Genomic DNA, 26329 nt, shown 5'->3' on the forward strand with positions numbered 1-26329 from the left:
TAAGAAACATATGAAAGCCTAGTTCTAACGTTTATGTCCAATTGTTTATATTTATGTATGCCAGTTTCTTATTACTATTCTCATTCAATACAAATTGTTACTTTTTGTCATATTAAACAATAGAATTATATTTATTATTAATTTATTTTCCATGGCAGCCCTTTCAATGGGTTAACTCCCTAATCAGGTGTGTTTTCTCTCCTAAACTGAAGTGTATATAAAATGACTCCTCCTTCACTCTGGTGTCTTTGAGAAACTTCCCAAGCTTTTCTACAAAAACAAGCATAACATGTGGCTGGGAATATTGGTATGCCATAGATTACTTCAAGTAAAAAAAAAAAAAAAAAAAAAGGGAAAGCAAGTGATAACCCTGGATGAAGAATCTGAGGAATCAATGATAATGTATTGCAATAGCAATGTGTACATAAGTGTCCGGCAAGACTATTGCGTTTACAAAATCTCTCTTTCCCATCTATGAGCATGACGTACAGATATGTCTTACAGATACTCAGTCAATTTGTATACAAAAGTCCTGGACGGTTCTGAAACTTCCTGATGATTTTTGTACCAGGAACAGTTTTGGATAGAAACCAAATATTGGTATGCCATGGGAGTACTCCAAGGAAAAGAAATTACAGCGCGTATATTTATCTTAATTCCTTTGGTTGCTCCATGGCAGCCTACTTACAATGGGACCTACCGAAGCAATACAAATCAAACAGGGTGGGCATATTAGCAACAACACTGATAGTTCATAAATACATTCTTATTGAACGAATGTGACATCTAGAAGATAATATCCAGAGAAAGTGTGAAGAGATTACCTTCCAGCATCTGTTGGGGTCTGAGCTTTGCAATAATATTGAGAACCCAATGTGCCACAAAAATTAAATTTTATACTAGCGTTAAATCCTTTTCTCTTAGTCCATGGGGGACACTGGACCATGAGTTATAGAGCCGTCTTCAGGACATGGGCACTTTAAATAATTCTAACAATTAAATGCTCCTCCCTATTTTACCTCTCCATCCTGCAGGGAAGTCATTTATTTTACTAACCGAGCCCCACAGAACAGAACAAGAAACAAACAATAAGAGAGAGAAACAACTTCATCCCTGAATAAGAAACATTTAACTTTGGTAAACTTCTTCCCAGCATAACTAGAGCGCAATTGGGTGAACGCTCAGTGTCCCCCATGGACTAAGAGAAAAGGATTTAACGTATAAACTCTCATTTTCTCAATCATCCACTGGGGGGACACTGGACCATGGGGACGTACCAAAGATACTCCCATTGGGTGGGTACGCTTACAAAGTTGTAGGGTGGAGCACCCTATACCCAAACCTAACATCCTTAAACTTGTAAAAGGTATGTACGGAGCCCCACATGGCTGCCCAACTAAACTGCTCGGCTGAATCCCGATGCTGTGCCGTCCACAAGATGCTCACCGATTACACTATTAAAGCCAGCTGTGCCAATATCTATTATCCATCTGAGAGCCAACAGACATCCATCCGGTGCTAGGGTTTTCGGTGCCCTAGGCAAAATTTAAAAATACCACCACCCCCGATCTCAAAGCCCCTTCTTCCCTCAGCACACTGCCCCCCCCGGGTCTCAATGTCCCTGCCCCGGGTCTCAATGCCCCCTTCCCCTGGTCTCAATGTCCCCATCCTGGATCTCAGTCGCCCGTCCCTGGATCTCAATGTCGTCCCCTCTCCCCGTTACATATCAGTGTCCCCCTCCGCACTCTTTCCTTACCTTAAACTTGACTCCATAAAGATGTACCTCAATGCCAGGGTCCCATCTTTCACTGACACTGTCGGGCCATGATGATGATGTCACGCCCGACAGTCAGTGAGGGGATGGGGAGTGGAAGGGAGGAGACGGAGGGACGGTGCACCCCATTGGCTGTTGGAGGGGAGGGCGTCGGTGGTGGCGATCCATAGCCCCTCCCTGTGGATCTATCTGAAGCTGTCTGGCAGCCGTGGAAGGTGTGTTCAGCGGTCGCCGCACAGTATTACAGTACAATACTAACTGCATTTTACCTCTGTGGCAGAGCCCGGTGCCTTAGGGAACTGCCTAACTTTGCCTAATGGGAGTGCCAGGCCTGCATTCTATTAATCTATGTCCACCTAAATATGTGTCCGGAGGATCATTCTGACGGATGGATCCGTCTGATACTGTGGGAAAGTCTGATTGACCCTGGTAAGTAATTCCATAAGTGGGTAGCAGCACAGGAGAAGTCTTGTAGGCAGGAGTCAGAGGTGGTTACCAGAGAAGAGGCAATGTGAAGATCAGAGGTAAATCTAAGAGGGCGGGTGGCAGAGTATTTTGATATGAGATTTGAGATGTATGCTGGGGTAGTGTTGTTGAGGGCTTTGTAGGTAGGGGTGAGCAATTTGAATTTGATTCTGGAGGACACAGGGAGCCAGTGTAGGGTTTGCAAAGTGGCGCAGCAGATGTGGAGTAGTTATGTGTGTACACTTGATTGTGATGTTTATGTTATAAAATATGTAATACAATAAACCTTTTATGCATCAACAACATTAAATTTTTCACTTACTGTTCCACTTGGTGGTATATCACCACTCTGCACCACTTCACATGGGGACCTTCTGTCCGTATCCAAGCTGCAGGTGGATTGTCGTGTTACTTCATTTTCACGGATGAAGTGCAGGAGGTCAAAGTACCACAGGATCGGAACCTATACATCATCTGCTGCAGCCCCAGATTTTTTGGAGGCCTCAATCTTAATTATTTATTTTTTTGATTACAGTCCTAATATTCTGTATCTTTCCCTTGGCCCACTCAACATTTGCTCCAGGGTAATGTGGGAGGCATAGCCACATTCTGCAATCGGCTGTTGGAATATTCTTTATATTTTTCCACAAGCAGGGATGAGCCCAATAGGTCTCAATGAAGTAGGGAGGAGCATGTCTGGTGCAGAGGGAAGTGAGAAGATGGCGGAGGAGGAGCCGTTGTCGGCTGAGGTTCCCGAAATATTAGAAAAAAAAAATGATGATGGAGTGGTGGGGGATGGAGAAGAAGACAAAATACAATCAAGGGACAATAAAAGAGCAAAACCAATGAGCCCTAGAGAGATAGAGATAATGGTAAAAGTGCTGGACCAGTACTACTATGACTGCCAAAAGAAGAAATACTGAAAAGTCAATCACAGAGAGGAAGCGATTATGAAAAACCTGCTAAATCAAAGAAACTGCGGAAAAAAAGGACCAAATTCCAAATGCAAAAGCGGTGGTCAAATTTAAAGAATAAACAACAATTAAGACTTTAAGAATCTGTAAAAACATTTTTAAAAAAAGTGAGTATTACATGTGCAATGCAAAATTAAAATCTTATAGAACTGTTAGAAGGGCCTGTCAGCAATTTATTTTACAAATTACCATTTTTAATTCGATAAATGTTAAATTTATATTTACAGAGGGAAGAATCACAACGAAATGTGCTGCTTAGGTACGGTACTAAAAATGTTAAAGTTCCAGAAGTAATTATTATTGCCATCAGCTTTTGTTCATCACTTGATGTACACAGGTGTACAATTAAGCAAGCAGGCAGATCTAATACACATCTATAGAAAACATAGGTATGTGCTTTTCTTGTAGACTGTATAGACAAAGGTGTATAATTAGGCAAGCAGACATGATATACACATAAATTAAATAAACAGCTTCTATTGCTTCTAAGCATCTAATTGACAATTGACTGAAGTGTGGACAACGTACCACATGGTATACCTACAGACATCAGAAATTTACATACAAATGCCCCCGAAAGGAGTTGCAGTTTGAGGAACTATCGGCAATTGGTCATGAATTCATCATACACACTACGTGATCGGAAAGTAATTGGAACGAGTTTATTAAACAGTACGACCAACCAAAAGAATCGACAATTGGCATTTTGAGACGTCTTTTAACCATCATGTGAGTCTACACACTAACGCGACATTCGACTGAACAGTCTTATGTCAGCTGATTGACACGATTATTGGATAAAAAAGCTTCATTGTGGACCTAGCCTAAGCAATATATCCTCTTCAAAATTGTGAGTATTTATTAACCGATAACATGACTGTATATCATGATAGGCATTTCTAATCTCCTATCAGAAAATGCTGTTATTCAATCCTATCACCAATTTTTCTTGCTTATTGACTTCTGAATAAGTTAATCAGCAAGTGCTGCAGTGAGTTCCTTTATATTATGCCATAATGCCACCTGTAATATGCAGAAGAAGAAAATAAAAACTTGTCATCATAGTTATAGTCAGGGGTTAAAAATACCTAAAATATGCATTTTGTGTCATTTCTGAACTTATTGTGAATAGGTAACGAAGGGGATACTTTAGCTTTGTTGAGATATCATTTACAATTTGCCATAGCCTACTGTTCCTTAAGTCCTGTGTAATATCAGTGGGGTTAAAGCTAGTGGACTGAGCACCTCCATAGCACAGTTATCATATCATTTATCAAATACAAACTTATGACTATCCATATGGAATTCAAAGCACATAGTCAAAACTATAAGGTCAACTAAGAAAGTAGCTATTTTGCTGCATATTCAATTTAATATCACTCTGCTTTTGTGTTCTTAACAAATGTGCTGATTAAGCTTGGCCATATATAGTGCTACACAACTGAAATACAGGGTATTGTTTACTTAATGAAAGTTCTGGTTGATGTTAAGTTTTGATTGTAGTTTGAGATAAGTCTGGGAGTAACCAAGGCTTCTTGTAAGAGATCAGCTCTTGAAACAAACCTGGTGGTAGCAGAATTTTTAAATTAATTGTAAGTATGTGCTATAAAAAGGTAATTTTAATCATTGCTAGACATACCAGATTCTTTTACGGTTATTAACACCTTGTCACACATACACGTTACGCAGGCTCTGGTGAGTGCTGATTGTGACACAAGTGCTAATCATTGTGACATTGTGTTGAATTATTTATTGTCAGGATTATAATCCAAATCCCGAGTTAGTCAACAATATATGAATGTATAAATGTGATATAAGGAATAAATTTGCCTGTGTTATTCTGTGACACTATGTGCCACTACCCACAAGGGTATTTATTTGCACTGGAACTATGAGAAATATTTGTCACCACTAGGGGGGGCGGGGGAAGAATAAAGCTTCAAATAGCCTTTGGCGTGGGTATGTCCTGTCACTGGAGTAATTTTTTGCACCTAATAAGTCATCAGGGCACAGCCATGGACACACAAAGGGGACATGTGGTATGGCAGAACATGGCTGTCCTTATAACTTATATAAGAAAAAACTAATTTCTCCTAAATTTTCCTCCTATAATTGATATTAATAGTAATCAATATTCCTAATTAGGAAGATGAATGGCAACCCATACGTTAAATAAAGCTGTCTGTCATGCATGAAATGATTTGCAGTTCAACTGAACAACTTTATATAGCCGTATTTGATATCTATACATTGGTGACTTTTATACTGGATTGATTTATGATAAAATTGGGTTGGTATGACATGCGCCAGAAAAAAATCTGCTACTTAAAAACATTGGGGGTTAACAAGCGACTTGAAAAGGTGAGGTTGTAAAGTTCTGTCATCAGTCTAGCTGACCAATCACAGACCATCACCTAGATATTTTAGTGCTCTGGGCACGAGAGAACACTGGCACCACCACCCTCTCATCATTCCCGCTGCTGCTTTATTCTGTGCCTAACCGGCTTCTCTCAACTCATCTCCACTGACAGCATCACAACGCTACAGGGACTCGGGCACCCTTTCATCTTCTTTACCAGCAGGTGAAATGCTATGCTGTCCTGTGTCAGTACCGCATTCATAAATACCGGGAGCTACATGGGCAAATTGAAGGGCGGCTTTTGCGCTCTCCTTGCAGCCCTGCAAACAATAACACCGGCAGGGGTGAGAACAGAAGCAGTCTTTAAAAGACCAGGTCACCAATAATTATGGTCAGTCTTTTGGGAACATAATCAAATTGTAAGCTGTCCCTCTTTCCTGTCAATCCCAGACACCAAATATACTAATTGTAGTTTTATTTTATAATTGTTTTTGCTCTATGGTATGTCATCTTTAATAATTGCTTTTATATACTTTAAGTACTGTACCCCTTTTTTTCGTATATTAAATTTCAATGTAATGAGTTGTGTATTGCTCTAAACCAGGGTTGTCCAACCAGCGGCCCGCGGGCCACATGCGGCCCAGCACGCCTGTAAATGTGGCCCAGAAGGAGTTTTGGTTGTGGCAAGGGGGCAGCACTGTTAATGGAAAAAAAAAAATCCTGCAAAAAAAAGAAAAGAAAATACTTACCTTGCAGTCACACGGTCACGTCAGCTGGTACTCCGGCTCCCTCCCCTTGTCTCCTCCTCCGTGCGGTGCTCGCAGTGAATGTCGGGCGTGATGTCATCACGCCCAACATCCATTGCGGAGCGCAGCACAGAGGAGTCACCCGCGTGAGAAGAACAATCAGCAGCACAGAATTGGAGAAAAGAAGAGAAGAGGACAGGAGAACAAGCCGATTAAAAGGTAAGTTAAGGGGGATTTTTTTTATTATTTCAAGGGACGCTGACCAGTGAATAAAAGTCACCTGGTTCTGGAGCATCATGGACCTTATCTCCCTGCTACATACTTCTACTTGTAATACTAATGGGGCATTATATATTATTCTCTTTGGCCCATTATAAGTTGTTATCCCTTAACTAACATAGTGGTGTAATTAGCAAAACAGGTCACAATTTGGGGTCACAGTGATGTATATGTCAGGTACCGCAGGCCTGGTCAGGGCACCCTGATATACAATGCCTGGCTTAAATGCACTTTATTGATATTGCATCGAAACAATACAAAAAGTGATTATAGTATAATAACTAGAGAGGATTTTTTGAACAGGGCGATTGAAAGGTAAGTATAGGGGGATTTGAAAATAAAGTGATTATATATATATATATATATATATATATATATATATATATATATATCTTACTTTTTTTCTCATATATATATGTTAACTATGTTTTCTATGGTTTTTTGGATGATCAGCTATCGTTATTGTTAGTGTATATTATGTGCGGCCCAAACCAACTCGTTGTCTTCCAATGTGGCCCAGGAAAGCTAAAAGGTTGGACACCCCTGCTCTAAACAAATCCATAGCCTGTTTACAAGAGAAAGATTGGTTGGCTGTGTTAAGCCTTTAAATGCAAATGTGGAAGTGTTAACTCTTTTAGCTATCAGAACTCGGAGTCTGCACAATTGACTAATTAAGTTACAGGCTTATAAACAGATATAGGAGTGTGTGCTAGTAAAATAGATCTGTAAATTAAATCTGTAGACTAGGGAAAAGATGAGTGTAAGATTAAGTGCTGGAATTACATGCAGCCCCTTATAGTTGCTTCCAAGTTGCAAGTGCACGGAGTGCGGTTTGTGACAGGTTAAAGTTAGAGGAGTAGTTTCTTGACAAACTGGTTGATAATTTAATACATCAGGACCAAGTAGAATCAGTCTGGAAATTTACTAATGGAAAAAAAAATATTATTGTGGCAAACTAAATGTGAAAAATAATTGTATGTTTGTCTCTTTAGTGATCAATCTGTGACACACGGTAATATAAAATTATGCAATTGAGTTTCTTACAAAAATTATAAAAGACAAATACAGAAATAGAAGAAAAGTTACGCAATTCCCCATCTGTTGCAGGAGCACAGATAATCATGGACCTACTCCCCAACACAGATTGGCCTCCTGAAATAACACAATTTCTGACAGTTTTGCGGGAGATTTAAAAAAAAACAAAAAAAAAAACATCTTTATGCCGACAGACTGTACTCCAGTTCTCTCTACGATGTAAATCCCTTTTAGTACAGGACATAGTCAACAGTAGAGGACCTGGCTATGGCAAATGGTCACCTGATATGTCAGCAAAGCTACATTAACCCCTTCACTATCTGCCCACAGTCAGTTACAGGAATTCATCTTTCATTCTTAAACCCCTGACTGTGTAATAATTGTGATATTAGGGCTTAACTACATGAACAGTTTTAGTCTTGTGATCTCACAAGATTAACTGCATCATGCAATTTTTAAGAAGAGTAAAAACTACGCAAACACACGGTCGTAGCGTTCTGTAAATTGCTTAAATTGCCACTTAATTCTCTATTTTAAGCAATTTGGTTAGTTAATTTGTATTGGTCATTGTTAGTTTGACATTATATCAGTAAAAATTTAAAAGTGGTGGTATGGAAAATGTAAGTATACATTTATGAAAAGTATTATAACATTCATAATCCCTGTCTAAGTGACCCTCTCACCATAGTATATAAAATATGTACTAATTACACAGTGATACAAATAATTGCTACATTAAGCAATTTCACTACCTGAAGCAGGAATGATCACATCATGAAATACAAACTCACAGATTATAAATTTGTGACAGATACATGGAAGAATCTCCTAAAGTAAACACAGGTGATCTGTACTTACTAGCTGGCACTTTCTCAGGATTATCAACCCAGAACACACAGCTGCAGGCTGGAGGAGGGATCACTCTTCAGGAAGTTGGGAGGAGGACGTGGCAGAGGAAAAAAAAACTTTTTAACTTTCTGTTGTATCCTTGCAGCTGTGATCCAGCCTCCTGCATACCTCTAGCAGCCTGCTAATGTGCCAGAATAGTTACCCATTTTTTTTTACACTAGAATTGACAAAACTGGAAACTATTTGCTAAAGAAAAAAAATGTGCATAAATCCAAAACAAATAACCAGACGTATATTTTTATTGTCCAACTTGCTAAAGAACAATAATAGCAACCTTATACACTTCAGGGCCGCATGGGCAGCCCTCTAACCTTGGCTTAGTAATAAGGTAAACAATGCATTTAATTTATTTAATTTAAAAAAAGACAATATATTTAATCAAAGAAAGAGACACCTATATGTAATAATAAAATTTTAAACAAGTACTAAAAGTTATAATACACAAATCTAATAATAAAGCAGGAAGGAGCTAGGGACCGCAGGTGAAGTCTTGGAAAGCATTATTGCTCTACAGAAATCAAAGCTAATTGCTGTTTGGATGCTATACTTTGTTTCTTGTTAATAAGCTTTAGTTTGTGAGATGTTGCTGTTTTTATTCCTCAGATTGGCAGCATTTCACTCCATTGTGAGGTTTGACTGTACTCTAACACATGCTCTGATTGGCCAACTCGTGCATTAGAGCAGTCTGTGGGCCGGAACTTCAAGTGGGGTTGTAGAATTTGATTTGGGGATCGCATGATGGCTATATATGCAATATTTTACATTAGAAACCATCTCGTTGAGGTTCCTGGAACAATTCACAATGACACTTAAGGTCTCAGAACAATGTCATACTAGCACTCAGGGTTCTGAGAACAATGCCACACTGACACTCCGGGTCCCATAACAAAGCTAGACTGACACTTGGGAACCCAAAACAATGTCAGACTAACATGAAGGATACAAGAAGAATGGATCAATTATACCTATGTTTATAGAACATTGTCATACTGACACTGAGGTTCCCAGAACAATGGCACATGGACATTAAGGTTTCCAAAACAATGCCACACTGACATATATATAAAAAATAAACCTTATACATACATCAGGCGCTCCCTTCATACATTAGGGTAAAGTACAGTATCTTCAACAGTCTCCACAAATGTCCAATATTGTAAGATACTGATCGGGTAGAATCTGCAGAAAATACATTCATGGCATAGTGTACTACTGTTGTTTTATATAAGAAAGTACATATCTTTTACATCTCTTCCACCTTGTGCATTACAAGTAAATAACCACATGACACCCGTGATCTTCACACTCGTGGCCCCTAAGGGCTTACAGGACGAATAAGATGTTCAAGCCTTTATCTATGCTGTTCCTTATGCAGATCGATCCTCAGATAATAATTCAATCCAGACCGTATACCCAAAAATAGACAGATCTAGTGCTCACTTATATGTATCAATTTTTGGTCTGTAAATAGTTATTGCTTTATCAACATAGTGGCAGATTTCTGTGAAGTCTGTTTTTATGTTATTTTGGGGCTTATGAGAAGTCCTTTGCTTTTTTTTATCGTTTTATTAAAATGTAATACACTAGATCTGTCTATTTTTGGTATTTTTGGGTATACGGTCTGGATTGAATTATTATCTGAGGATCGATCTGCATAAGGAACAGCATAGATAAAGGCTTGAACATCTTATTCGTCCTGTAAGCATATACCCTTAGGGGCCACGAGTGTGAAGATCACGGGTGTCACGTGGGAATTTACTTGTAATGCACAAGGTGGAAGAGATGTACTTTCTTATATGAATGTATTTTCTGCAGATTCTACCCGATTAGTATCTTACAATATTGGACATTTGTGGAGACTGTTGTAGATACTGTACTTTACCCTAATGTATGAAGGAAATGCCTGATGTATGTATAAGTTTTTTTTTCTATATATGAAGTTTAACATAGAGAAGGTTGTGGTTTTTCTCTATCAGGGTTTCCCAAACCCAGTCCTCAGGGCTGCCTAACAGTGCAGGTTTTCTGGATCACATGTGACATAATTAGGACCACCTGTGGATCTGTTACAATGTGTCAGTCAGTAATGAATACACCTGTGCTCCAGCAAGGAGATATGGAAAACCTGCACTGTTGGGGCGCCCTGAGGACTGGGTTTGGGAAACCCTGCTCTACATATATTTATTCGGCTGCATACCTTAGTAGAGCGCCCTAACAGGTCAATTTTATACATCACAATGCCACACTGACAGTCACGGTCCCAGAACAATGGCACACTAACATTTAAGGTTACCGAAGATTGCCATACTGACACACAGGGGTCCCAGAACAATGGCACTCTGTCAGGTGTTGTACTGAACATTTCCACTCTTACACATATGGGGCTTGATTCATTAAAGAAAGTAAGACAAAATATTTTCTCCTGGACAAAACCATGTTACAATGCAAGGGGTACAAATTAGTTTATTTTAGACATAAGTTAAATACTGGCTGTTTTTTCATGTAGTGCACAAATACTTGATAGCTTTATTTGTACACTGAAATTTAAAGTTAATCTAGGACATGCCCCATCCTAACTATAAATCTATCTCCACATTTTAAATTTACCACCCCCTCCAATGCAACATGGTTTTGCCCGGGTGAGAAGTTACTAATTTTTTGCTTTATTTTTCTTAATGAATCAAGCCCATTGGTCACAGAATATGGTCATGCTGACACTAAGGGTCCCAAAACAATGGCACACTGACCTCAAAGTTCCCATACCAGCACCACACTGAAACTCAGGGTTCCAGAACAATGGTACACTGACACATGTGGTCACAGAACAATGATACACTGACTTAAGCTAGGTACACACTACACAGTTTTCATCCAATAATCGGCTAAATCAGCCGACATACGACCGCTCGTTCAAAAGTCGGGTCAGTGTGTGCAGTGACACAATGGTCAAAAGTCTGCCCAAATGGACGATTGTTGCCTCATTTGGTTGGTCGTACCGTTTAATATTTTCGTTCCAATCTCGTTTCCGTTGTGTAGTGTGTATAAACTTCCGACTGATCAACAACAGTGAGTACGAAATTACAGTTATTGCTCACGACAACATGGCTGTAAAAAGTCGCTAAAGGGACGTCCGCTCTTCCCTTTATCGTCCTAAACAAGTCTAGTGTGTATGCAGTCCATGGACCGAGCAATCGGAACATCGATCGCATGTAAAATTGATCGGCATAAAAAGTTGGTAGAAAATTCTGTAGTGTGTACCTAGCTTAACACTCATGATCACAGAACAATTCCACACAATCCTTAGAACAATGTCACACTAACACCTGTGGTCACAGAACAATGCCAGACTGACACTTGGGTTACCAACTAAAAAAGGCTGTGCAGTACTGTCATAAAACATATGGAGCAAGCATCAGCAACATGTGGATTTCCAGCTACTGGGAAATATTAAGTGCCAGCATAACATGCTAGCCTTTAGTGTTCTAAAAAAAATACTTACAAAATTGCATATTTGTGCATTTAACTGTATACAGTAACTTGTATTTTACATGAATTTGCATGTAAAAGTGTCCTAAGGGACATAAATAGTAGAGATGAGCGGGCTCGGATTAGCGCAATCCAAGCCCACCCGAACAGTGCGGATCCGACGGCGATCCGAGCACTGTTCGGGTATTTCCGGCGGTGATAAAAAATGAAACCGAGGCTATGACGCCAAATACCTGCGTCGGATCTCGTGAGACTTGGTTTGTATAAATTCCCCGCTTGCGGCTGCCATCTTCAGTCGGGCTCAGATCAGGGAAGAGGGAGGTTGTATTGTAGTGGTGCTGCTGTGTCCTTTCACTCTGTCCTGCTTAATCCAGTTTTTACTTTGTCCTGTGCTCTGTCCTGCTGATAAGTCCAGTGGTGCTTTTGTCCTGTGCTCTGTCCTGCTGAGTCCAATGGTGCTTTGTCCAGTGCTCTGTCCTGCTGAGTCCAGTGGTGCTGTGTCCTGTGCTTTGTTCTGCTAAGTCCATAGTTATTTTAAAATTATTAAAAAATCATAAAAAAATAAATAAAAAAATTTATACAAAAATAATTTTAAAAAAATATTAAAAAAAATATTAAAAAAAGTCTAAAAAAAATTCTACTGCAATATATAAATACGTTCACTGTTCCTGCAGTCCAGAAATATTAGTACTGCAATATATAAATACGTTCACTGTTCCTGCAGTCCAGAAATATTAGTACTGCAATATATAAATACGTTCACTGTTCCTGCAGTCCAGAAATGTTAGTACTGCAATATATAAATACGTTCACTGTTCCTGCAGTCCAGAAATATTAGTCTTGCAATATATAAATACGTTCACTGTTCCTGCAGTCCAGAAATATTAGTACTGCAATATATAAATATGTTCACTGTTCCTGCAGTCCAGAAATATTAGTACCAGAGTTTAAACTACGTTCACTGTTCCTGCAGTCCAGAAATATTAGTACCAGATATTAAACTACGTTCACTGTTCCTGCAGTCCAGAAATATTAGTACCAGAGATTAAACTACGTTCACTGTTCCTGCAGTCCAGAAATATTAGTACCAGAGATTAAACTACGTTCACTGTTCCTGCAGTCCAGAAATATTAGTACCAGAGATTAAACTACCTTCTGTTAGGAACCCCTCCAGCCGGCACAACACAACCCGGAGTCTACTCTGCCAGTCAGGTGTTCACTGGAGCCCCTGATGGTGGGGACAGACTGGGCTGCAGACTGACAGAGGGTCGTGAAGTGTGTACCGGCTGGGGAGAACCCAGGCAAGAAGAGTCAGGTCCACGCAGAGGTCAAAGGCCGGCAGCAGGTAACAGTAATGATGAACAAGCTGAGGTCAGAGGTCACAGGCAAAGTAGCAGAACGGGTAAACAAGCCAAGGATCAGGGTCACAGGAAACACAAGCGAAGTCCAATACGAAGCCAAGGGTCATACACGGGAAGTCAAACGTAGATACAGGATACAGGAACTGGAACAAGCAGGTCAGCAGACTGGAGCACAGAAGCTATAACCGGCAATGAGGCAGCAGACCTCATTGCCTTAAGTACAGACACAGACCAATCAGCAGTTGAACACACTCCTGCAGGCTAATTTACTAGTATCCAGCAGGGCCAATCAGGGCTTGCCCCTGACCTACACAGTTGCAGGCTAATGCCTGTTAATAAGCCTAATCAGCCCACAGGCTGCCTGCTATGCGCATGCGCCCGGCTACCAGCACCGCCGGGACGCAGCGCTAGTGTACTAGCGTCTGGCCGTTGCCCTGGTAACGGCCGGACAGGAAGAGGAAATGACGTCCCGGTCGTCAAGGTGACGGCCGGGACGCTGGGGCGCATGAGAAGCGAGCCGCGGCGGCTGTGAGTACCGCCGCGGCTCGTGACAGTACCCCCCCCTTGAGGAGGGGTCAAGGGACCCCGACACCCAGGTTTTCTTGGAAATTTCCTGAAGAATTCCTTCAATTGTTTGGGAGCATGGAGTTGTCTCCGCGGAACCCAAGATCGTTCTTCTAACCCGCGGTTCCTCCACTGTACCAAAAAGTGCACCTGTCCTTGCACTTTTTTGGAATCCAAGATTTTCTGAACACTGTACCTCTGTGGCTTGCCTGAAGACTGGGCTTGAGCTGGATAAAGAACTGGTTTTAACAGAGAACAATGAAATGTGTTTGGAATTCTTAACGAGCCCGGAATTTTTAACCTAAATGCAACAGAGTTCACCTGCTTGATGATGGGAAACGGCCCGATGAATTTAGGGCCCAACTTCTTGCAAGGTTGCTTCAGCCTGATATTTTTTGTAGACAGCCAGACTTTCTGGCCAACCTTAAGAGAGCAGGGGGTACGGTGTCGGTCCGAAAAAATTTTTGCAACAAGTGAGGCTTGTTTTAAAGATGAATGTACTTTCTTCCAGACAACTCTGAGATCCCTGGCAGTGGAACGGATCTCCTGAATACCAACGGACTGGAGTGAATACAAAGAGTTAGATCTGGGGTGGAAACCATAATTGCAAAAGAACGGAGAGGTTTTCGTGGATGAGTGACAGGAGTTGTTACAGGCAAATTCTGCCCAGGGCAACAAGGAGGACCAGTTGTCATGGAACTCAGATATGTAGCATCGCAAGAACTTCTCCAAGGACTGGTTAACCCTTTCAGTCTGCCCATTTGACTGAGGGTGGTATGCAGATGATAAACTGACCTTGATTCCCAGGAGGGTACAGAATGATCTCCAGAACTGCGCTATGAACTGGGAACCCCGGTCGGAGACGATGTCTGTAGGGAGTCCATGGAGGCGGAAAATGTGTTGAATGAACAAGATTGCCAAATCTCGAGCAGTAGGAAGCCTAGTGAGTGGAATGAAATGCGCCATCTTGCTGAACCGGTCTACCACGACCCAAATGGTATTGTGTCCCGCAGAGGGTGGCAGATCGACTATAAAGTCCATGGACGGATGTGTCCAAGGTTTACCAGGGGCGGCCAACGGAACTAACTGACCTACCGGGCGAGTCCTGGGAACTTTGTTCCTGGCACAAACTTCACAGGACCGGACGTGACTCTTGACGTCAGCAGACAGAGACGGCCACCATACAGTACGGGAAAGTATCTCTAGTGTTTTGTAGATGCCAGGATGTCCAGCAGTCCGACTGTTGTGTGTTTCAGCAAGAACTGTCTTCCTTAAATGAACTGGGACAAACAACCGTCCTACCGGAGTGTTGTCAGGAGCCAACTTCTGAAACCTTTGTAAGGTACAGCTCAGATCTTGAGTTAATCCGGCATGGACCATGGATACAGGAACAATAGGCTCTGGGTTAGTGACTGGGGCATGATGTGCCAGAAAACTTCTAGACAGAGCGTCTGCTTGAATATTTTTAGAACCAGGACGATAAGTGATAATAAAGTTAAATCGGGTGAAGAACAGTGACCACCGAGCCTGACGGGGGTTTAGGCGTTTAGCTGACTGAATATACTGCAGATTCTTATGATCCGTTATAACGGAGATCTGGTGTGCAGCGCCTTCCAACCAGTGTCGCCATTCCTCAAAGGCCCATTTAATTGCTAGTAATTCTCGATTTCCCACGTCATAATTGGTCTCTGCTGAGGAGAATTGGCGGGAAAAAAAGGCACATGGATGCAAGCGGTGAGTCTGAGGATCCTTTTGTGACAAGATAACTCCAGCACCGACGTCAGAAGCATCTACCTCGAGAATAAATGGTACCTTTGGGTCCGGGTGTCTAAGGACCTGAGCGGACACAAAAGCTTCCTTTAAGGTTTTAAATGCATTTATTGCTTGCCGTGACCAAACAGCCGGATCACCCCCTTTGCGGGTCAAGGAAACGATAGGAGCCACGATGTCAGCAAAACCGCCAATAAATCTCCTGTAATAATTGGCGAATCCTAGGAATCTCTGGACCGCCTTGAGGTTATTGGGTTGTACCCAATCCAGGATTGCCTGGACCTTGGTGGGGTCCATGGAGAAACCCTCTGAAGAGATTATATAGCCAAGAAAGGATACCTTCTTAACCTCAAACTCACATTTTTCGAGTTTCGCGTAGAGATGATGTTCCCGTAGTTTCTGTAGGACTTGTCTGACATGACTCCGATGTGCCGGCAATGAATTGGAATATATGAGAATGTCATCTAAGTAGACAACAACAAAGTGTCCCAGGAACTCACGTAACACCTCATTAATCAAATCCTGGAACACAGCAGGAGCGTTACTAAGGCCAAACGGCATGACCAAGTATTCGTAGTGGCCCGAGAGCGTGTTGAACGCCGTCTTCCACTCATCACCTGCTCTAATGCGTATGAGGTTATAAGCACCACGAAGGTCGATTTTTGTGAAGACCGTTGCTCCTCTTAATTGATCAAAGAGTACAGAGATGAGAGGAAGCGGATAGGTGTTTTTAACCGTAATCATATTCAGTCCCCGATAATCGATACATGGTCTGAGTCCACCGTCCTTCTTGGACACAAAGAAGCACCCAGCCCCTACTGGAGACTTAGATGGCCTGATGAAGCCTTTCTCCAGATTTTCATCAATGTACTCCTGCATGGATTTGGTCTCTGGACCGGAGAGAGAATACAAACGTCCCTTGGGTAGTTTAGTACCTGGAATTAACTCGATGGCACAGTCGAACTCCCGGTGCGGTGGTAGAATATCAGCAGCCTTTTTAGAGAAGACATCCCAGAAGTCATGATACTGGGAGGGAAGCTGCTCCGGAATGGACCGAACCACACGTAGAGGTACTGTCAAACAGGACTGTGAACAATGAGAGCTCCACTGGACAATCTCTCCTTTTGCCCAATCTATGACAGGGTTATGACAGGATAGCCAAGGATGACCTAGAATCAAAGGCACTGACGGGCATTCAATGAGACGAAAGACTATAGATTCGGAGTGGAGAGCCCCAATCCTCAATTGTAGTAGCGGGGTCTCCCAGGTAACCTTACCGCCTGGCAATGGAGCACCATCTAAGCCACATACCGTGATGGCGGATTTGAGTTTAACCCGCGGAATTCCAGCAGAGCGGGCAAACTCGAAGTCCAGGAAGTTACCTGCAGCTCCACTATCAATGAAGGCCGCCAGACCCACAGAACAAGCACTGAACGTGAGCTGTGCAGGAACCAATACCGCATTTTTTTGGGAGACAATTTGTAGACCTAAGTGAACTCTCCCCTCGTTCCCTAGGCATGCTCGTTTCCCGACTTGTTTGGGCAAGAACGGGAGAAGTGGCCTCTTGCGCCACAATATAAACATAAGCCTTGTGACCGTCTCCTGTCTCTTTCCTCAGAGGAAAGACGGTATGCTCCCAATTGCATTGGTTCCTCACCATCCTGGGAGATAGGAACGAAGGCGGATGGAGGAGATGACGTTTCCTTTTCAGTTTTCCGCTCTTTATATCTCCTGTCAATTTTAATGGAGAGGTGCATCAGATCCTCCAGAGAGCTAGGAGACGGGTATTGCACCAGCGAATCTTTAATCTGTTCAGATAGGCCGACACGGAACTGACTACGTAAGGCAGGGTCGTTCCATCCACTGTCAGGTGACCATCTACGGAATTCCGCGCAGTATTCTTCTGCTGACCGTCGGCCTTGTTTCAAGGACCGTAGATGAGCTTCTGCGGAGGCCACTCGATCCGGGTCATCATACAGTAAACCCAATACCTCAAAGAAGGAGTCTACGGACTGCATGGCCGGACTGGTCTGTGGCAAAGAAAACGCCCAGGACTGGGGGTCACCCTGTAGAAGGGAAATAATAATCCCAACTCGTTGCTGCTCTGAACCGGAGGAGCGGGGTCTCATACGAAAATAGAGCTTGCAGCTCTCCCTGAAGTTCCGAAACAAGGTTCTATCTCCGGAGAACCGATCCGGTAAATTCATTTTGGGCTCACAGATGGGACCTGGAGGAGGTTGTGAAGCTTTTGTGGCTTCTTCTTGAACAGACATACGCTCAGCCAATCCCTGCATCATCTGATACAAAGACTCAACATGGCCTGCTATGGTTTGTGCCGGAGACGGTGTGGATCCACTTGCATCCATCCTAATCTTGTCTCCGTGAGTGGGCCGGTTATAATGTTAGGAACCCCTCCAGCCGGCACAACACAACCCGGAGTCTACTCTGCCAGTCAGGTGTTCACTGGAGCCCCTGATGGTGGGGACAGACTGGGCTGCAGACTGACAGAGGGTCGTGAAGTGTGTACCGGCTGGGGAGAACCCAGGCAAGAAGAGTCAGGTCCACGCAGAGGTCAAAGGCCGGCAGCAGGTAACAGTAATGATGAACAAGCTGAGGTCAGAGGTCACAGGCAAAGTAGCAGAACGGGTAAACAAGCCAAGGATCAGGGTCACAGGAAACACAAGCGAAGTCCAATACGAAACCAAGGGTCATACACGGGAAGTCAAACGTAGATACAGGATACAGGAACTGGAACAAGCAGGTCAGCAGACTGGAGCACAGAAGCTATAACCGGCAATGAGGCAGCAGACCTCATTGCCTTAAGTACAGACACAGACCAATCAGCAGTTGAACACACTCCTGCAGGCTAATTTACTAGTATCCAGCAGGGCCAATCAGGGCTTGCCCCTGACCTACACAGTTGCAGGCTAATGCCTGTTAATAAGCCTAATCAGCCCACAGGCTGCCTGCTATGCGCATGCGCCCGGCTACCAGCACCGCCGGGACGCAGCGCTAGTGTACTAGCGTCTGGCCGTTGCCCTGGTAACGGCCGGACAGGAAGAGGAAATGACGTCCCGGTCGTCAAGGTGACGGCCGGGACGCTGGGGCGCATGAGAAGCGAGCCGCGGCGGCTGTGAGTACCGCCGCGGCTCGTGACACCTTCACTGTTCCTGCAGTCCAGAAATATTAGTACCAGAGATTAAACTACCTTCACTGTTCCTGCAGTCCAGAAATATTAGTACCAGAGATTAAACTACCTTCACTGTTACTGCAGTCCAGAAATATTAGTACCAGAGATTAAACTACGTTCACTGTTCCTGCAGTCCAGAAATATTAGTACCAGAGATTAAACTACCTTCACTGTTCCTGCAGTCCAGAAATATTAGTACCAGAGATTAAACTACGTTCACTGTTCCTGCAGTCCAGAAATATTAGTTCCAGAGATTAAACTACGTTCACTGTTCCTGCAGTCCAGAAATATTAGTATCAGAGATTAAACTACGTTCACTATTCCTGCAGTCCAGAAATATTAGTACCAGAGATTAAACTACGTTCACTGTTCCTGCAGTCCAGAAATATTAGTACCAGAGATTAAACTACGTTCACTGTTCCTGCAGTCCAGAAATATTAGTACTAGAGATTAAACTACGTTCACTGTTCCTGCAGTCCAGAAATATTTGTACCAGAGATTAAACTACGTTCACTGTTCCTGCAGTCCAGAAATATTAGTACCAGAGATTAAACTACGTTCACTGTTCCTGATTGGTTTAAGTGCGAATGTCCTATTTCAACAACATCAGGGTGGGTGGGAGGGCCCAAGGACAATTCCATCATGCACCTCTAGCAAACTCTTGCAAACTGCCATCCTGTCTGCCACTGCAGTGCCACTCCTAGATGGGTCACGTGTTTGTGCCGCCCACTTGTGTCGCTTAGCTTAGACATCCAGCTACCTTGATGCAACCTTTTGGACTAAAAACAATATTGTGAGGTGTTCAGAATAGACTGGAAATTAGTGGAAATGAATGTTATTGAGGTTAATAATAGTGTAGGAGTGAAAAAAATAAATAAATATGGATTTTAGCACTTTTTATGCTTTTTTTTTAAAAAAAATCAGAACCCAAAATCAGAACCAAAACCTTTAGTGGGGTGTTTTGGCAAAACCAATCAGAACCCAAAACCTCAAGCTAATCAGAACCCAAAACACTAAAAGTGTCCGGTGCACACCCCTAATGAATAGCACTATAAATACATAAAGTACATTGCTTTGGCTAGTTTAAAGGTTGTGACGTAAGTTTGAGGCAGAGGAAAACCTTTCAATAATTGTAAAATTTATGAACTGTAAAATCATCATTTGGTTCTTTTTCCTTTCTGGATACCAGGGGGTATAGTTTCTAGACTGCAGGTTTTAAAACGTGGAGATGTTGTCTATAGCAACCAATCAGAATCTAGCTATCATTTTGTAGAATCTACTAAATAAATGATAGCTTGAATCTGATTGGTTGCTATAGGCAACATCTCCACTTTTTCAAACCTGCAGTTTAGCAAGTATACCAAAAAGATGTTCTCCTCAATTTTTGTACTACGCTATAACTATCATTTACATTTGACTTTTTGTATAATGCACAATTATATATCTCACATATAAAACCTGGCATGTCACACGTCAAATATGTTTGGAGAAACAGTGAAAAAAGAAAAAGTTTGTAGGAAAACAAATCAATGTATGGAAAACATACCGCTACATGGTGCTCTGTGTCTTTTCTGTGTATAGAAGGAGTTTTCGTTCTGGGTTCATTGTAATGAGCCGCAACTGCAGTTTATAGATGACGCCACTTTCCAGGCAAAAGATGGACGATTCGCCAAGATCTAGTTTATACACAACACAGAATACATTTTACATCTTCAGACCCCTTTTATTAGTCCAAAATATTAACTGCTTAATCACATGCCAGCCATTAAAGCATCACTGCAACTGCTCAGTCACAGCTGTAGGGAGATGCTTACAGGAAAAATATTCACCTCAGAACCAAGGACCACTGGGCACTAACAAACACAAACAGTGCTAACCATGTAACAAAGCAGTCACATCTGAACAGATTATTGACAAGGATTTCAAGGGCAGTGCAGCTATAGCAACAGCATTTCTTATGTTAATTAGGCAAGGCTTAAAAGACTAGGTGATCACTTACAACTTACTGTCTGTTTTCTGATGACATTTATAGCAGAGTGCAACAGATGTTTGATGAAAATTGCTTGTATCATACTAAGCCAGTTGCTATAGGAGCTAACCCTCTGCCTGTAGGGCATTATACATCATCTTACTTAATCTATTACATAATGTAGTGAAACGACTATTTAAATATATATCAATAATTATTATATATTACTAAGCTGAATAATGAACACAGGAGTGTTTACACTTACATAAATGACCGCTGTGCTCTCTGTCACTCCTCTGCAGCAAGTTTCCAGGAGGAAGGAGGAAGTTTCTTCTCTAAACCAAGAGCCACAAAGGGAGCAACAACTTGGCAGACCTGCTTTACAGAAATACACTAAGGGGTATATATACTATGCAGCGGTTCCGTAGAACCGCATGTTCCAAGCACTTTGAAGTCATTTTCTTCAAACGGTAATTTTATTAAAAATCCAACGGGCTTTGTCTTTAATAAAAGTGCAGTTTTATGGAACCGCCACATAGTAAATATACCCACGAGTGTATTGGTGGATTCATACACAGAGATGGGATCAGTGATGTCACAGTAACTCAAATTGCGTTCTTTTTTTCAGCTTTTTGACCTGTAGCAGAATCTATTAGGATGCTGCCCTAAAGCATGATTGTCAATTGCATACCTGCAGACATTTAGGAGCAGATTTAGCAATCCTTCTAAAAAGGAAAAGTGGAGGTGCTGCCATTGGCAACCACTCAGATTCTATCCAAAATCGGGAGAGTTGGGAAGTATGCAATTGTTTCTAATTGTCATGGAATCTCAATGTAAAATGGTTTGGGTTTATCCGCGCCCCACCCCGAATGAGTGATATGAGAATTATATAATTTTTACTCTGTTTTAACGTCATACTTACCAACTTTCTGTTGGTGAAATCCGGGAGCCTGCAGAGGAGGTGGGCGTGACGGGGGGGGGGGCTCCAAGTGACGTCATTTTGGACCTGCCCCCATGACGTGATGACGCAAAATGCGTCATTTGACAGCGGGGGCGGGGCCAAACGCCGCGATTCACCGGGAATCGCGGCGTTTGGGACTTAATTCTGCCCACTTCACTAGGAAGTGGGCAGAATTATCCAGATGCGGGGGATTGCCACACTCGCCCGGGAGCCCGGGAGACTCTCGCAAAATGCGGGAGTCTCCCGGATATTTCGGGAGAGTTGGCAAGTCTGTTTAACGTTTTTATTTATCTAATCCTTGTTTCTACTGTTTACAATATATTTTGAAAACTTCCATTTTCTTTTCTTGTACATAGTTGATATATAGTATAATAATGTGACCTTTTAGAAGTTCAATTGTATATCTTCTATACAAATAATATGTATATAAATATTTCCTGCGTTGTATAGCAGATTTTTACTATTTTAACAATAGCTTTTATACTTTGATATTTATTGAATTAGACTGTGTCCACTAAAAGAAGTCCCCTACTATTTAAATATTATCTGCCACAGGATGCACTAAAATGCCTGCATTAGCTAATCTATAAAAAAAAATAATAAAAAAAAAAAAATGACCGCCGTAGCCAACTGAGTTTGCGCAATAGTATTTATCTAGGATTCGTCCACACAAATATGGCCGCCTGTATGTTTGTATATAGGCTTTACAAATAGCTCCACTAAAATGGCCACTGAAGACAAATCTACCCAAAAACGGCCTTCGGGGGCCCAATACGCATGCGCAAATCTTAATGCAATACTAAAATGTATCATAAAATCGGATGTGCAGAAAGATGTCGCTCTTGCGCAGTACAATCGTCGAATTGGCGATATTGTGCGTAGAAGCTAAACAGGTATATTCACGTTCTTCATGTTGTGATTCATTTACTTCTGTTATTAAAGTTGTTCCATTCATATTACACTATGTAGTTCCTTTATCATACACTGCCCTGAGATCTGAATGCATGTGATCATTCCACAAGGAGAGATACAGAAGAACTCGGGATTCTATGAATACAGATAAGCCTGACTATTACTTCTGTTACGAGTTCACTTAGCACTCTTAAATAAAGCACTTTAGAAAAATACGGTACTATTAGATGTCTGTGCTATTTCTACTTTTTAAGATCCACAATATCTGAGCTAACAACTGGCATCCAAAGGATAGCAGCCACCTGAGCATGGTTCAGGGAGTATTTGTGGACGTTCTTTCGCGTTCTCTATCCCTTTAGATCGTGCTTGAGGACAGTGCCATTTCCACCTCCATTTTTTATTATAGATATATATTATACATGTACACAAAGTTTTGTCATTATTTTGTAGATAGCATCTTGTTATAAATTTAAAAGTTTTTGTTTTAATATATATATATATATATATATATATATATATATATATATATATTGAACTAGGATTGTAGCAAAATAGTGTAATATAAGGTTACTCTACTGTGAATTTTATATTATGTATTAGCTATTAGTAAATACTGTGTTATGGAACAAAGATGGATTTCCATGCCTTGAACTTAAATATCCAGATAAATCAATTGTATATTTTGATCATATGGTTGGGCAGGTTCATGAAGTGTAAAATATGAGTATACATTTGAAATATATGCATACATATCTTAATGGGCATTTCAAGATTGTGACCTTAGTTCCTTAAACCAAATGTATGGATAGGAATATGTTTTCCCAAAGTCTAATGAGCCATCTTTATTTGGATAAGTATTTATAATTTAGGTCCAAATAGTTTAATGAACCAACCATTGTATGCATAATAATACATATATGAAGTATATAAACAATATATAGATATGAGTGCAAATAATAAATTTGCAAAATAATATATATGAATATGTATAATTATTTAACCATATAAATCTGATTAACATGTCTTATCCGCTCTGTGAAGTGATGTAACATATTTATTATGCTCTTTACGTAGCCGCTAGCATCACTTATGCAATGGAAAGCGAGGCAGAGATCTGCAGCCGGAATCGAACGCGGGAGTATTTGGAGGGGTTGCAACTGGTGAAACAGGGGGCTGAGGCCCGGGTGTATCGGGGTCGCCTCCTGGGGAAGGCAGTTGTGGTGAAGGAGCGATTCCCCAAGACTTATAGGCATCCAGTTCTGGATGAGAAGCTGACTCATAAGAGGACCTCACAAGAGGTGCGCTCTATATTTAGGTGTAGAAAAGCAGGTGAGTACTTTTTGTTTTCCACTCTTCCTTTATTACGCTTGATAACCGCTACAATTTTATTGCATTGAGACTCCTTGAAAATTTTGTTGTGCCTCCAAATAGACGGTGAGAGCAGTGAAAAGTCAATGACCATGGAAGTGCTTTGATCTGATTGTCTTGTAAGTGTAAAATATTGGTTTGGAATATAGTGAAACATGTACTTCATCACACACTTGATCGAAGTCTGTTTAGTATGTGGGTCAGACCTTAACAGAAATATTGCTACTCCTGAATTACTTTCTAAGTAAGCAGAGCTGTTCTGACATTCAATTAAGACGATAACGTGCCATCCACCAATCTCTACAACAAGTTGTAACTTTCCTCCCAGGATATCTTATGCTTTAAATAAACATTGGTTAAACGTCAATATATTTGTGGTTACAGCTTGAAACTCCGTACTATCATTTATGCATGAACTTTCAATGTAATTATATTCCTGGTTTATTTTTTTCTTAGGTATTTCTGCACCTGTGGTCTATTTTGTTGACTACATTTCCAATTGTATATACCTGGAAGATATAGAAGAGTCAGTCACAGTCCGAGACTATATTATGTCCACACAGGAAGATGGAGGCAATCTCTACAGCCTGGCAGAGAACATAGGTCAGATTTTGGCACATATGCATGACGAGGATGTCATCCACGGGGACCTCACCACCTCAAACATGCTACTACGGCCCCCACATCTAGAGATGAACATGGTTCTTATTGATTTTGGTTTGAGTTTTATTTCTGGTCTTCCAGAGGACAAAGGTGTTGACCTTTATGTCCTAGAAAAGGCTTTTCTCAGTACACACCCCAACACAGAGGACGTGTTCAAAGCTCTGCTCAAGAGTTATGCTGCCGCATCTAAAAAATCAGGCCCTGTAATAAAAAAACTGGAAGATGTCAGATTAAGGGGAAGGAAAAGGTCCATGGTGGGATAATTATATATATTTTTGGGTATTACTCTTCGGTGTACGATGTTTTGTTGAAAATACTTCATATGTTAAAAAATAAATATTGATTAATTTTAATTTTCCTTTTTATGCTCCAGATACCCATCACAGTGTCTTCATTTATTGGGCTTAGTGTACTTATAGGCTCTGCCATGTGGGTGGTGAATGTACAGACCTCAATTGAAGGATGGACCATCCATGTGTCTGTCTGAAGAAATATTTCCTTATCCTCAAACAGGAGTTCACAGACCATAAATCTCTATATACTGCATACATTATGGGATTGGCAGGCAACAGTGTCATAATATCTACAAGGTTGTAATATCGACATAAATAAGTGTAAAAAAAATAAATATATAGCAACACATGTTAAAAAAAAAACCAACGGGTTCTACCCCTTCTAACAAACAGCTTAACTAACCCTAGGGACCCCCTGAATTTACTACTACCAGCACTAGGCCCTGCAAGCCTGGCCTGGTGCCACTATTGTAGGTAAACCCCCACTGGGCTGGGTTCACTAGGGAGGTCGGGTTTGCAAAAAAAGATGCCTCCCACCTTTCCTAGGCTAACCAGCCCTGGGCTCATAGCACTAGGGCTTTTCCCTCAGCCCTTGGAGGTGCATGTGGGGTAATATTGTTTAAATGTAGAAATCCATGTTGTCCGTGTCATCCAGGTTCCCGGATGTCACGTGTTTGGGAATGCTGGCGCTTGTAGTACTACTAATAACAGCACACCCATAACTGTCATGGGAAGCTGTAAACTAGGGAACCACAAGTGCAGCATGCCCTGCACCCAGGGCCTGTTGGGGACCTGTAGTGCACTAAGAAAAAATGTAAAGGAAACACACACAAATGTCAAAATTATTTTAATTGAAATAAAAACACCTCAAAACATCCCTCATTCACCCTTTTTATTTCTTATTTAGATCCAGGCTCTTCATCTGTTAAAAAAAAAAAGAAAAAAATCCAGGGATACTTGGCTTGGCAAAATAAAAAAATTTAATAAGTGATGCAATGCTAGCTCCTAAGAGTACCTGGCGTAAATGAGCTCTCACCGACGGAGCAGATATATATATATAATGGCAGTGTGTAAAGATTTTGCATGCCAACATTTTATACCCAACCCATTAATTCTATGGTATGCTGCTTTTGCAGTATTTGCTTTTTTTTTAAAGAATTTTATTTTATTGATTTCGGGCATTGATCACCTGTCTCTAGTCCTTATATTCAATCTGTGTGGGCTGCTTAGCTAGCGTGTGTTATTTAATAGTGT

At 41.4% G+C, this 26329-nt stretch overlaps 2 protein-coding genes across 4 annotated transcripts in view; one reads left to right on the forward strand and one right to left on the reverse strand.

Annotated features, from left to right (window-relative positions):
* Window positions 1-21785, reverse strand: part of SLC2A10 (solute carrier family 2 member 10) — a 34873-nt gene extending 13088 nt beyond the window's left edge. The window contains exons 1-2 of one of the 3 annotated variants that reach the window (XM_075176448.1): window positions 21144-21785; window positions 20456-20585 (exon numbers count right to left, since the gene is read on the reverse strand). The gene's annotated coding sequence lies outside the window, so the exon portion shown is untranslated. Of the gene's footprint in view, window positions 1-2561; window positions 3173-8490; window positions 8550-20455; window positions 20586-21143 lie in introns of those variants that run through there. The other 2 variants (XM_075176449.1, XM_075176451.1) reach the window with 2 other exon arrangements.
* An 861-nt stretch (window positions 21786-22646) lies between these two features.
* TP53RK (TP53 regulating kinase) lies at window positions 22647-25135 on the forward strand. Its single transcript, XM_075215298.1, has 3 exons — window positions 22647-22732; window positions 23826-24080; window positions 24576-25135. Exons 2-3 carry the CDS (start codon window positions 23846-23848, stop codon window positions 25043-25045), a joined length of 705 nt encoding a protein of 234 aa, XP_075071399.1. The 5' UTR covers window positions 22647-22732; window positions 23826-23845; the 3' UTR covers window positions 25046-25135.
* The last annotated feature ends 1194 nt before the right edge of the window (window positions 25136-26329 follow it).

Source organism: Mixophyes fleayi, chromosome 6 (assembly GCF_038048845.1).
Source record: "Mixophyes fleayi isolate aMixFle1 chromosome 6, aMixFle1.hap1, whole genome shotgun sequence".
NCBI lineage: Eukaryota > Metazoa > Chordata > Amphibia > Anura > Limnodynastidae > Mixophyes > Mixophyes fleayi.